The sequence below is a fragment of the Octopus bimaculoides genome, chromosome 3 (genome assembly GCF_046866305.1).
Source record: "Octopus bimaculoides isolate indiv1 chromosome 3, ASM4686630v1, whole genome shotgun sequence".
NCBI classification, from domain to species: domain Eukaryota; kingdom Metazoa; phylum Mollusca; class Cephalopoda; order Octopoda; family Octopodidae; genus Octopus; species Octopus bimaculoides.
The window spans coordinates 141,317,245-141,330,435 of record NC_142930.1 but is presented as its reverse complement, the minus strand read 5'-3'; the positions used below and the strand labels follow the sequence as shown (position 1 = coordinate 141,330,435).

The 13,191-nt window shown below is 35.4% G+C and overlaps 1 protein-coding gene and 1 long non-coding RNA gene across 7 annotated transcripts in view; one reads left to right on the top strand and one right to left on the bottom strand.

Moving 5' to 3' along the window:
* LOC106876727 (uncharacterized) overlaps window positions 1–13,191 on the bottom strand; it is a 1,066,253-nt gene that overhangs the window by 68,064 nt on the left and 984,998 nt on the right. For 3 of the 6 annotated variants that reach the window (XM_052966107.2, XM_052966108.2, XM_089349748.1), the window contains 2 exons: window positions 6,936–7,135; window positions 2,373–2,421 (listed from right to left, as the gene is read on the bottom strand). In XM_052966107.2, coding sequence (XP_052822067.1) covers window positions 2,373–2,421; window positions 6,936–7,135 — 249 coding nt within the window. The remainder of the gene's footprint in view (window positions 1–2,372; window positions 2,422–6,935; window positions 7,136–13,191) is intronic. The other 3 variants (XM_052966109.2, XM_089349747.1, XM_089349749.1) reach the window with 1 other exon arrangement.
* The window catches only part of LOC128247403 (uncharacterized), a 167,947-nt gene that overhangs the window by 141,445 nt on the left and 13,311 nt on the right, over window positions 1–13,191 (top strand). The gene's annotated exons all lie outside the window — the stretch shown is intronic.

Below are 13,191 nucleotides of genomic sequence, written 5' to 3'. Positions count from 1 at the left end.
CGCACACAAAACCAGTATATTCACACTGGTGTTTGATTTCAAATTTGAAATCAAAAGAAATTGCTGCTACTAAGGAAAGCAAAGCTACAGTCACCCCATCGACCATTCCCTGCACCCATCAGAACAGAGTAAACCTACAGTATAACCCTGAGTCTTAGATATCTTTACAAAGATATACATGTACATGTATGTATGTGTGTGTCATCATTTTATGCTTTTATCTTCACGAATATGGATTCATATAATGTTTCAAATTTCTTTGCACAAGGGCAGCAGTTTTTAAGAGAGGGCAAAAGTTGATTACATCAGCCCCAATGCACAACTAGTTTTTAGTTCTATCGAGCCAAAAAGGGTGAAAGGCAAACTTGACTTCGTAAAGTGCCAGAAGAAATGCTGCTAAGTATTTTCCCAATCAATATCATCCTTATCATCGTTTAATGTCTGCCTTCTATGCAGGCATGGGTTGGACGGTTTGATTTGACAAGAGCTAGCCAGACATCTGTGTCTGTTTTTACAACTGGATGCTCTTCCTAACACCAACCACCCAGCTGAGTGGGCTGAATGTTTTAAATGTGGAACCAACACAGGCAAGCTTTGGCATAGTTTTAGCAGCTGGATGCCCTTCCAAATGTCAACCACTTTACGGTGTGGACTGGATGCTTTTCACATGACACCATCACTGACAGGTTCACCAAGTAACTTGCAAGACAAGATCTTTTGAAAGGGGATGGGGCATTGCTACAAAATAACAGCCAACTGTTTTGCATGTCAAACACTACTGCTCCCTAATTGTGTATCAGCATATATTTATCAAGTGAGATAATATGATTACAGGTGGAACATTTTTTAACATAGATTCACTGAATCAAACCTAACCTGAGGCTAAATGGCAACTAAGTGAGCCCTTATGTGGTAACCAATGGCAGGACTTCTGAATTGTTGTTTGAACTGTTAGGAATGGTAACCAAACTCACTCAAATTATACAACCTACAGTTTTAAAATAAAGATGACATTGGTTGCTGTAGTCCCAGGCAAACAAAAAATGGTATAGTTATGTTTGAAATAGTATTTCATAAGTTTTCTGTATCAGAGTTACTTTTGCAACAAAACCAACTTCAACATGGTAGGCTGACCTGCTAGAAACAATAGTCAGATATCCCTCAAATCTCACACAGAAACATCAATATGTGTATGTGTGTGCACATTTGTGCATGTGCATGCTTGTGTGTGGGTGTGAGTGTGTATATATACATAAATTTAGAGTGAGATAAAAATACACAAATTTATGCAGACACACACAGCAGTTTGTGCGAGCTCATTCTGGCAAGCATAAATGCAAGTCTCTCAATGATTCTTTCAAATGTTAGAAAAAGAAGCCAAAATTCTTGTACATGAACCTACCACATACAGGCTCTTTTAACAATTGTTGTTTAGGTCCAAGTTAGCTCTGATAAAAGTATGCTAAACATGACTACTCTACCTTGTTTAACAGATGGGTACATTAATCCCTAATATATAAAAAGACTGGGTGTTTAGAGCTGGAACATCTTTTGTCATATGTCTGTGCAGTCAGGACTAACTTGTGGTTAACAACTAAAATATATTGTTCACAATTTAAAATAGTTTGCTGTCTATCTAGACTTCCTTCTGACTTTACAGCACAAGTTTGGGGAAGTGGAAGGGAACAGAAAAAAGTGTAAGATACTGAAGCTATAAATTGACTTAAAACAGAGAGAGAGAGAGGATTAGGAGAGGAGAAACATATAAGCAGTATGAGAGTTTGTGGGAGAAAAGCACACTGCTTGAGAAACACATTGTATTTACTAAGAAATGCTATTGAAGAAAATTGTCTGTTTCATAGAGGGAGGGACATAAAATTTGAAGTAAAGAGTGAACAGAAGGTTTAGTAATGAAAATTAAGGTTGGGATATACTTTGATTAGAAATAGAAATAAAGAGGAGATAATAAATACATTCTTTCAAAAACATGCAGTAATCACTTACCTTAATTAAGCCAAATGTCAATGCTAAACACATTATCTTTAAAGCAGCATGCTTTCCCATGTGTGTGTTTGTGTGAGAGGGGGGAAGTATATTAGATACTAAAAGAAAAACTCAGAGACAAGAAAATGAAGTAGAAAAAGATAGAAGAGAAAAAGAAAGGAAGTGAAGATAATGACATTTGATTGTTGAATGCTATGTGTAGGTGATAGGTGAAAATTATTTCTCCCTTAATATAGGCAAACTGGAAGATGGGAATAAGTTTTGATAAATCTACCAAACATATCAAGAGTTCAAGCTTGCTTTACGTGAGAGCAGAAAGTGTTGAAATGCAATAAAGTAAAAACAGAAAATAATATAAATTAACTTACTGCCATTCACTGGTCGATCTGTTTCCTGGATATGGTGCGAGCTTACATACTGCAATGGAAAATAGGAAGATTCATTTAAAACATCAAAGTCAGCAAGATATATATCTTTTTATAGGATTAGTTGAAATAGTCAGAGGGAAGTGTTAGAAGTGATGTGGGCGGGAGACAGATGTTTGAAGTGATATTAAAAGTGGTTAGCCATACGAATTAGTGGAGATGCTGGTGAAGATAGTGTGGTGGGGGTGTTAGTGGTTAGGAATATGTGCCTGAATTGGTATTTTAGAATTGAAATTATATGTAATGCAATACGTGGTCAGAAGTTGTGAATAGCTGTGAAAGCTACTGGCAGTGAGAATCATATGTTAGAGGCAAACAGATGTCTGCTTGCAAGGAGGTGTTGTACGTTATGTCACAGTTAGAGATTAGAGATAAATATGGGGTTTTAATGGTGTTTGGCCTCCCCACCCAGAACAACTTGGTAGAACAAATGTACCATCAGAGACAATTTCAGTCATGACTATCATGTCTTTTCTCCTGAAATGGCACATCCCGACATTTATATCTGATGTGTCCATTTATGAAAAAAGTAGCAAGTGATTTGGCTGCTATATCTAGCAAATCAAACAACATTATAGATATGATGGATATGATGTAGCAGCTAGAGATAGGAGTAAGGAGTAGTAGATAAAACTTTCAAATGTTGTTGCCTTTTTTTTTTTTTTTTACGGTGATTGCTATAGTCGGTGACAGTGGTATGCAAGAAGGTATTAACTAAAGATTATATTACTAGAAGTATATAGTGATGGCATAGCAAGCAGCAAAAGCTTTGAATTAGTTGTGGCATTTCAAGTGGACATATATAGCAATGTGCTTCATAATATAGTTAGCAGTAGGAAGTTGAAGCAGCATATATACTTAAGAAGGCATGTTAGGAGAGAAATAAAGAGGTAGATATTGACAAACATTTAAGAATATTTTCATTTGGAAATTACTATTCTTAAATCTCACAAGAGATATTCAGAAACAGTACTTTGGAGTAAAGATTGTTTGCCAACATAACATGGCAGTCCTGGTTAAGGATGAATGTTGCTGTAATTTAGCCCCAGGAGACATCATTTCCAGCTGGCTATATGACACAATCTGTGTCCTTATATTTTCAAACAAGGGAATCCAGCACCCCAACTCAACTCAGAACAATATCTGTGTAACTCGGAAATCACAATACACAGATATTGTTTTGAGCTGAGTAGGGGTGCTAGATTCCTTTGTTCGAAAATATAAGGACACGGATTGTGTCATATAGCCAGCTGGAGACGATGTCTCCTGGGGTTAAATTACAGCAACATTCATCCTAAACCGAGACTGCCATGTTATGTTGGCAAACAATCTTTACTCCAACATTTTCATTTGTTGTAAATACTGAGTTACACTAAAACATCTTATACCATTAATAGCATTTCAGTAAAGTTCTATGACATGATGCCAGAGCAAAGGTTCAAAATCCCAGGTTATATTCCTTCCCGTGCAATCCCAAGTTTCCTCAATTCCTCTTCTCTATTCTGAATTTCCACTAGCACACCTAGTATTTGACAACAGGAGACAGCGATCCACATTAGCACCAAGCTGGTGTTCATTTACAGCTAAGCAGTCTGGAGTACCAAAAGGAAAAGAAAATGGAGTACTTTGTTCAAGAACAAGGACACGTGTCATCTGGTTCAAGAATTGAACATGCGGCCTTACAATCATGAGCTGAACATTCTAGCCGTTACGTCATGTGTTGTCACAAGAGAACTGCAAACCAATACTTGCATATAAAAACTGACGTATAGGAGTAAAGTTCTTAATTTAGTTAATTGATTTATAATTTGTAAGTAACAAACAAAGCCTAATGGTGATGTAACAGATATCCATACAAAAAAACAGTGTACACAGAGGTCTACAGATCAGTGGTTCTCTCTCATATATGAATGAAACAGTATCTAAATTGATTTTTATTGACAATATTCTTTTAACATTTTGTGCATGAGGCAATAGATAGGTAAGCAAGGGAACCCTAACAATGGTTACTCACCAATCTAAAAATAGCAGTTAAATCTTCAAATCAGACTCTCTTGTCTTTTACTGAGATAAGATGTTTTACTTAATGTGGTCCTACACACCCTTGGAAATAAAGGGTAATCATAGATAAAATGCTTTTCATCATTTGTTTGCTTGATCAAGATTGAGAAGGGGCTAAAAAACAAAAATAATAATAATAATCCTTTCTACTAAAGGCATGAGGCCTGAAATTTTGGAGGAGAGGATTAGTCAATTACATCAACCCTAGTGTTTAACTGGTACTTAATTTTATCGACCCCCAAATGGATGAAAGACAAAGTCAACTTGGTGGAATTTGAACTCAGAACATAGTGACAGGCAAAATACCACTAAGCATTTCGTCCAGTGTGCTAAAGATTCTGCCAACTTGCCACCTTAATAATAACAATAATAACAACAACAATAATAATAATAATAATAATAATAATAATAATAATAATAATAATAATAATAATGACAATCAACCAATGATGCAGCTTCTTCATTGTATCTTTATCTGCAGAAATACCAGCAAAATCTCCCCCAATTACACTTTTTATCTCAGGGCAAGTTACATTAGATAATGTAATCCTATATTTCTCTAAAGCGATGAGATGGTCATGGCTGGAATGACTTTGACTAGAGGTCTGCTTGAAGAGACCCAAGCCAATGGATTACATTCTACACATTCATTATACCTGCTATAATTAATAGCCAATTTCCTTTCAAATTTTACTGTCTTATTTCTAAGATATATGAACATAAATCAACATATATAGCAACATAGGCACAGGAGTGGCTGTGTGGTAAGTAGCTTGCTTACCAACTGCGTGACACCTTGGGCGAGTGTCTTCTACTATAGCCTTGGGCCGACCAAACCCTTGTGAGTGGATTTGGTAGACGGAAACTGAAGGAAGCCTGTCGTATATATGTATATGTATACATATATGTGTGTTTGTGTGTCTGTGTTTGTCCCCAAACATCGCTTGACAACCGATACTGGTGTGTTTATGTCCCTGTAATCTAGCAGGTTGGCAAAAGAGACCGATAGAATAAGTACTAGGCTCACAAAGAATAAGTCCTGGGGTCGATTTGCTCGACTAAAAGCGGTGCTCCAGCATGGCCACAGTCAAATGACTGAAACAAGTAAAAGAGTAAAAGAGAGAGAGAGTAAAGTGTATATAGATGTAGTCCAAAATATTATTCAAAGAAAAGATGTTACTGCGACTGTTTGAATGTTAGTTGAACAATATAACTTCAGCTCACAGAAACATCTAGAATAATGGATTTGTGAGTTGTATTTAATTGCTCAGCAGGCTAGCTGCATGCTATAGATCTGCGTGATCAGAAATGACCTGGAACTATACTACAACAATGACTAAGTAAAATGCTAGAAAAATGTCTTTTATATGCACATACTCCCACTGTGTTAAGAACCACTACTTTGGACTTTAAATGATTAAAGTTAGTGTTTAATGCAAATATGCGCTTCTGAATGCCAATCAATTAAATGTAAAGTGAAAGTGATAATTTTTTTGTTTGCCCTGCAAGGTCGTCTGGAGTTAAAAAAAAAAAAGGGCTTCATACATGTGAAAGAATTTTAATTTGATAACATGTGAGTTGAATAATAATAAGGTAGGAGTGTGAAAGCAAAGGAACAGAAGAAAACTGAAGTTAAATAAGAGAAGAAATATAAGTAGGCAAACATACAAACTAATGGCATATAAAATAGAACAGTCAGGAAATAGATAAAGAGTGAGAAAGGAGAGACTTGTGAAAATGGCATAGAGTAATTTAAAAGCAGAGGAGAGGAGAATAGGGGGGGGTGAAAAATCAGTCTTGCTAATGCTAATCTCAATCACAACTAATTGATGATGGACCAAAATTTGAATTTTTTATGGATTAGAATTTTGCAGTTAGTTACTTAACTGCTATTATTCAAATAGGAACATCAGAAATGACTGTAATAGCTTGCTGAATTCAGACTGTTGTAATAGTCTGAAATATATAGATACATATTGTTAAAAGAAATAATACACATGTAACTCTTTGTGTTTAAAATATTGCTTCCATATCACATATATTAGTAAATTAGTACTACTTATCAGGGAAAAGGTTGTTGGAGAAAGGGGCTATCCCAGAAGAAAATCAACAACAAAACTAAGTACAGCTTTTATACTAGCTCTCCTATGCTAGCATTGATTAGATATAAAGAATATTCATGCTAATTGAGGTCATATAAAAACATCATAGAGACTATATAGAAAGAGATAAAGTAAAACTGTGCACCAGAATATTGGAACAAATATAACATAGTGCATGTGTGATAGATAATCCATTTAGATTTGTGCTGAGGATAGTGAACCTTTAGCTTTGCAGGTATAGAAGACAAGGATCATTATATTTTGGTAAATGTGATGAGCACAACAGAGCCACAAGTGGAATAAAGGCAATAGCATCCACATGAGGAATCCGTAAGTATCTCACCCTTGTCTCATCAGAAAAGTTACTCATCAACTCTTCGTCATCGTATGCAGGCGTACATTGAGAAAGGTCTACGATACAATCAGTATCCTGTACCTTTCCCATCGATTGTCCAGTATCCATTTCTACTGGCTGGGACAGCATGTTGTCAGGATAACTCCAATGATTTGGTATTACTCGATGTTTACCATCATAGGCTGGGGCTGTAATAAAAACAAAAAAAAAAAGCAGAAAGTTACAAAGAAAACTTTACTGAATTTAAATAATCTAAATATCTAAGGAAAGTTCTAACAAGATTATCTTTCTTTTACTTTTTTTTTTCAGACTAGTAAACTTATCTTTGGAGATGAAAACGGTTGTTAATATTTAATCCTTTTTCCGACTATTAACCTCATCTTTGAAAACAGAAATATAGTTTTTTAACATTTACATCTTCACTGCATTCTAACTGATTTGACTTGAAATCATCATCAAATGTCTTATTCCTAGATGTAAATATGGAACCTCACTGTATTTGAACTAAGAACACATACTTTAACCCTTTAGCATCCAGATTATCCTGTCAAATTTAATGCTTATTTATTCATACTGCTTTAAATTAATCATGCATTATCATGTACCTTTGATATTTCAATGATGTGATTGTTTATTTTTAGAATGAAATTGTTGGGTAGATGTGAAAGGCTTGCTCTGGCCAGTTTGAACATACAGCAGGTAGAATATTTTGGCTGGATATGGCAGGCTTAAATGCTAAAGGCTTAAAGTAAGGATGATAATATGCTTATCCTGTATGCCAAGGACTCTACTAAAACCAAAAAGTTCCTAGATTGAATCCTTTGTTAAACTATGTGAATCTCTAGGTATAAGAGACCTGATAATGAATATTGGAGATCAAATGAGCCAAGGAGCAATCTACATGTAAATACTGGTGGTTTTAAATTTTGTTACAGCACCAGCAATTTTTTGTAGAGGGGATGTTGATTACATCAACCCCAGTACCCAACTGGTATTTACTTTTTGACCCTGAAAGGATGAAAGGTAAAGTCGACTTTGGTGGAATTTGAATACAGACTGTAAAGACAGACAAAATGCTGGTAAGCATTTTGCCCAGTGTGTTTACAATTCTGATAGCTTGCTGCCTTTGTCTATTTGTAAATATTAAATATTTACATCAGTCCCAAATGTACAACATCTTAAGCAAGTGTCTTCTACTATAGCCCTGGGCTGACCAATGTGAATTTAGTTGGAAATTGTGCAGAAGTCTATTGCAAATGTTATGCATGTGAACACACATGTATGTACATTTTTATGCTTATCTCTCATCCTTATAACTTGTTGGTTTGTTCATATCTCTAAATCTTGGTGGTTTAGAATAAATAGAATGATAAATACATATCAAAGTTGAAAATAGGTACTAAAATCAATCTGGTTGACTAAATATTTCAAGGCAGTGCCCAAATCTGGCTGCAGTCCAATGACTGAAACAAATGAAAGCCTCTCCAAAGATGAGGTTTTCACTGAATATTTTTGAGTATTTTTATGGTTTTATGTTATTCTATAATCATATTTCCCACTAATGTGGGATTTGGCTGTAAAACAAAAACAGGATATTAGGCTTAGATCTTGTTTAAATAGAGATCATAAGAGTTATTCATATGGGCAATAGTATGTTTATTTAGTAGTAGAAGTGGTGGTGGTATTTACAGTGATAGCAGTGTGTTTGTTTTTAATTTGTGTTGTTATTAATTTGCCACCTATTGTTATTACAAATCTTATATAATAGCTACATTACTGATATTCCTTTGTTCAGCTTATTACTTTGTGAGTTATCTTCCATATATTCTTAATATATGTGCGTGAGTATCAGAATGGGAAAAGGAACAATATTCTCCCTATATATATATATATATTCTCTATTAATTATATACATATAAATTGTTTTTATTTGTCCCTTATTTTCCACTTAATTTTCTTCCTTGTTGATGAAGTCTTCCTAATGAATGTAAAATAACTATTGTGATTATGGATTCTATTGTTAGCGGTATGTGATGAATAAACAAAGCCTTAACTTAGTTTCAATTCTTGTTTGCAATTTCTGCTAAGAAAACAGGTAAAAGAAATACAAACTGAAGTGCTTATTTTGTCTTCTCTACAAATTTCAGCTGACATGCTTGTGTAATAATAATAATCCTTTCTATTATAGGCACAAGGCCTGAAATTTTGTGGGACGGGAAAAGTTGATTACATCATCCCCAGTGTTTCACTGGTACTTAATTTATCAACCCCAAAAGGATGAAAGGCAAAGTCAACCTCAGAGTGTAGCAGCAGACGAAATACCACTAAGTAGTTTGCCAAGCGTGCTAACAATTCTGCCAGCTCACTGCCTTTGTGTAATAGTAATAATAATAATAATAATGATACTTTCTACTATAGGTACAAGACCTAAAATTTGGTGGGGAGAGAACTAGTTGATTACATCAACTCTAGTGTGTAACAGGTACTTATTTCATTCACCCTAAAAGATGAAAGGCAAAGTCGACTTCAGTGGAATTAACAAAGACAGATGAAATGCCTCTAAGCATTTTGTCTGGCATGCTAACAATTCAGTCAGCTCACTGCCTTAATAATAATTTTTATTTATATTTATGCACCCTTTTAAAGCTTAGCCAGGCTCATGGGCCCGGTTTTCTGGTTTCTATGGCATATGTGTTCCCTGCCAGCTGGACGGAACGCCAGTCCATCGCAGCTTTACTCAAGAAACAAAAGAAGAAAGAGGGAGAGAAAGTTGGGGGCAAAAGAGTACAGTGGGTCGCCACCACCCCCTGCCGGAGCCTCGTGGAGCTTTAAGTGTTTTCACTCAATAAACACACATAACACCCGGGCTGGGAATTGAAACCGCGATCTTCTGACCGCAAGTCCGCTGCCCTAACCACTGGGCCATTGTGCCTCCACCTTTAATAATAATAATAACAACAATAATAATAATAATAATAATAATAATGATAATGATGATGATGATGATGATGATGATGATGATGATGATGATTTCAATTTTCAGTACAAAATTTAGTGCTCAACTTGTACTTATTTCATTGACCCTGAAAGGATAAAAAGCAAAGTTGAACTCAGAACATAAAGACAGACGAAATGTCATTAAGCATTTTGCCCAGCATGCTAACAATTCTATCAGCTAGCCACCTTTATAATAATGATAATAACAATAATTCTTTCTTTCAGTTTTGGTACTCTTTTACTTGTTTCAGTCATTTGACTGTGGCCATGCTGGAGCACTGCCTTTAGTCAAGCAAATCGACCCCAAGACTTATTCTTTGTAAGCCTGGTACTTATTCTATCGGTCTCTTTTGCCAAACTGCTAGGTTACAGGGACATAAACACACCAGCATCGGTTGTCAAGTGATGTTAGGGGGGACAAACACAGACACACAAACATATATACACACACACACACATATATATAAATATATATATATATATATATATATATATATATTTATATGACGGGCTTCTTTCAGTTTCCATCTACCAAATCCACTCACAAGGCTTTGGTTGGCCTGAGGTTATAGTAGAAGACACTTGCCCAAGGTGCCATGCAGTGGGACTGAACCCAGAACCATGTGGTTGGTAAGCAAGCTACTTACCACACAACCATTCCTATGCCTAATGGCAACAGTTTCAAGGAGAGGTGATAATACCACCAATCTTGATACTTGACTGGTGATTTATTTTATTGATCCTGGAAGGATGAAAGGCAAAGTTGACCTTGGCTAGATTTGAACACAGAATGAAAGAACCAAAAGAAATACTGCAAAGCACTTTTTCTGATGCTCTAACCATTCCGCTAGCTCACTGCCAAAAAAGTTTCAAATTTTGGCACAAAGTTAGCAAGTTCAGGGGAGTGGGTAAGTGGATTACATTGACCTTAGAATTCAACTGGTACTTATTTAATAGATCCCAAAAGGATAAATGGCAAAGTCAACCTAAACAGAATTTTAACTTAGAACACTCAGATGAATGAAATACTGCTAAGCATGCAAACAACTCTGCCAACTCACCGCCCTAATAATAATCATTATGAGGAATCTGTACCAAGCATTTATTTACATTCCATGTTCTATGGTCTGGTGTTCCCTAAGAAATCTAGATATAGAGGAATGGCTTGTGGGAGAGGTGCAAGCCTTGTATGGAGATATTGTTAGCAAGGTGAGAGTTGGCAATGAGATCAGTGAAAAAATTTTAGCTTAGAGCTAAGTGTCCATCAAGCCCCTTTTAAGGCCATAACACAAGGATTCAATATAAGCTGTTCATGTAAGCTTTTGTATGCCAATGATCAATGTACATACATGTGTGTTCACATGCATAACATTTGCAATAGACTTCTGCACAATTTCCAACTAAATTCACACTGGTCAGCCCAGGGCTATAGTAGAAGACACTTGCTTAAGATGCTGTACATTTGGGACTGATGTAAACATTTAATATTTACACATAGACAAAGACAGCAAGCTATCAGAATTGTAAACACTGGGCAAAATGCTTACCAGCATTTTGTCGGTCTTTACAGTCTAAAATTCAAATTCTACCAAAGTCTACTTTACCTTTCATCCTTTCAGGGTCAAAAAATAAATACCAGTTGGGTACTGAGGTTAATGTAATCTCATTGTTAAATGCATTAAAAAATTAGAGTAAAAATTATAAACATAAAAGCAAATCTTTAACAGAATTGCTTTACACTAAAACTAGCAAATACAACAGTCTTAGTACAGATGGAAACAAGACTATTTCCATTTAAAAAGTAGTCCTGCTTAGTATGCAGAAAAGGAGTCAGTAGGAATTCCCTACAGTATATTCAGTGTAAATTATAAGTACACATAAGTGCTGTAGGATGACAAGCAATTTACAAGGATTTCATATAGTAGATGTTCAAGAGCAATTGGCAATTTGATCACTTATAAAATTTATTCACAACGGTTCCCAAGAGGTAGTTGATAGCTTTTGTTACCTAGGTGACCTATTTAGCTGTGGATTTTGTGTTCTAAAAGCTCAGTAGCTAGAATAAGAACAGAGTGAAGAGAGTTCAAGGATTTGTTACATTTGCTGGCAACAAAATGATTCTTTCTACAAGTAAAAGGCAGATCATATTCTGCTCTTTTATGAAGTGTGAGGTCATGAAATATGGGCATTGAAAGTGTCAGCAGTATGGAGATTGGAAGGAAAGAAAGAAAGTATGTTCTGCTGGATTTGTAATCATTGTGTGTATGGAATGACAAAGTAGCACAAATATGCTGAAAAAGAAAACTGGGAATAAGGGGAATCAGAAAGGAAGACTTTGTTAGTTCAGGCATGTGATGTCTAAAGAAGAGGACGATAGTAGGTAAATAAATGTTAAACAATGTATGTGAAAGAAAACCTACAAAAGATGAAGACTGGGGAAGATGAGGCAAAGGCTGATTTCATGAAGGCGATGTCAAGAGACTGCAATGTATGGTAAGACAGCATGTAGAAGATTCTTTAATTTATGCAAGCACAGATTAAAAGGGATTTTCTCCAGCACATACTGCTGCTGCTGCTTATGAGATGATGATAATTTATTGATCATTGTTAAGCATTTCATCCTAATCGTGTTCCATGGCAATATAGATAGAGACTGAGTGAAAGGGATTAAGAATAGTTCTTAGACGCCATATAAAATAAAAACAGCAATTGAATAATTGTACACACTGGCTACCATACATATACAATACAAATTGACAACAGTATATATATCAGACCATATGTCTTCATAATGCTAATGGGATAGAAAGAAAATGATAATTGCCCAAATCTTTGTGTCATGAATGATTTGTGATTAAAATGGCATAATATAATATTCATATAATGGAATTAGCGGAATGAAAAATGGAAACAGATGAGTTCGAATGTCAAACAATAAAAATGACACCAGTTATTTGGATTTGAAAGAGAAGTCAGCCGTTGTTTTGGTCATTAGATTCGATGTTGTCTAGCTGTCATTGTTTCTGACAGCCTTCTAAGGTTTATAATATTTAACAATGCCAAAAGTAAAAACATTAAACATTTTAAAAACATAATCACAATTTTCTCTTATGTTTTAGTCAGGATGGGAGGGCAGTACCCATGCCACTTTACTCTAGGACTCTAAGACTGGTGGAAGGGAGGGAGGAAGGTACACTCAACTAGAGACATGGCCCAAGAGCCATATGGAAGTTGGACTGGATGATGA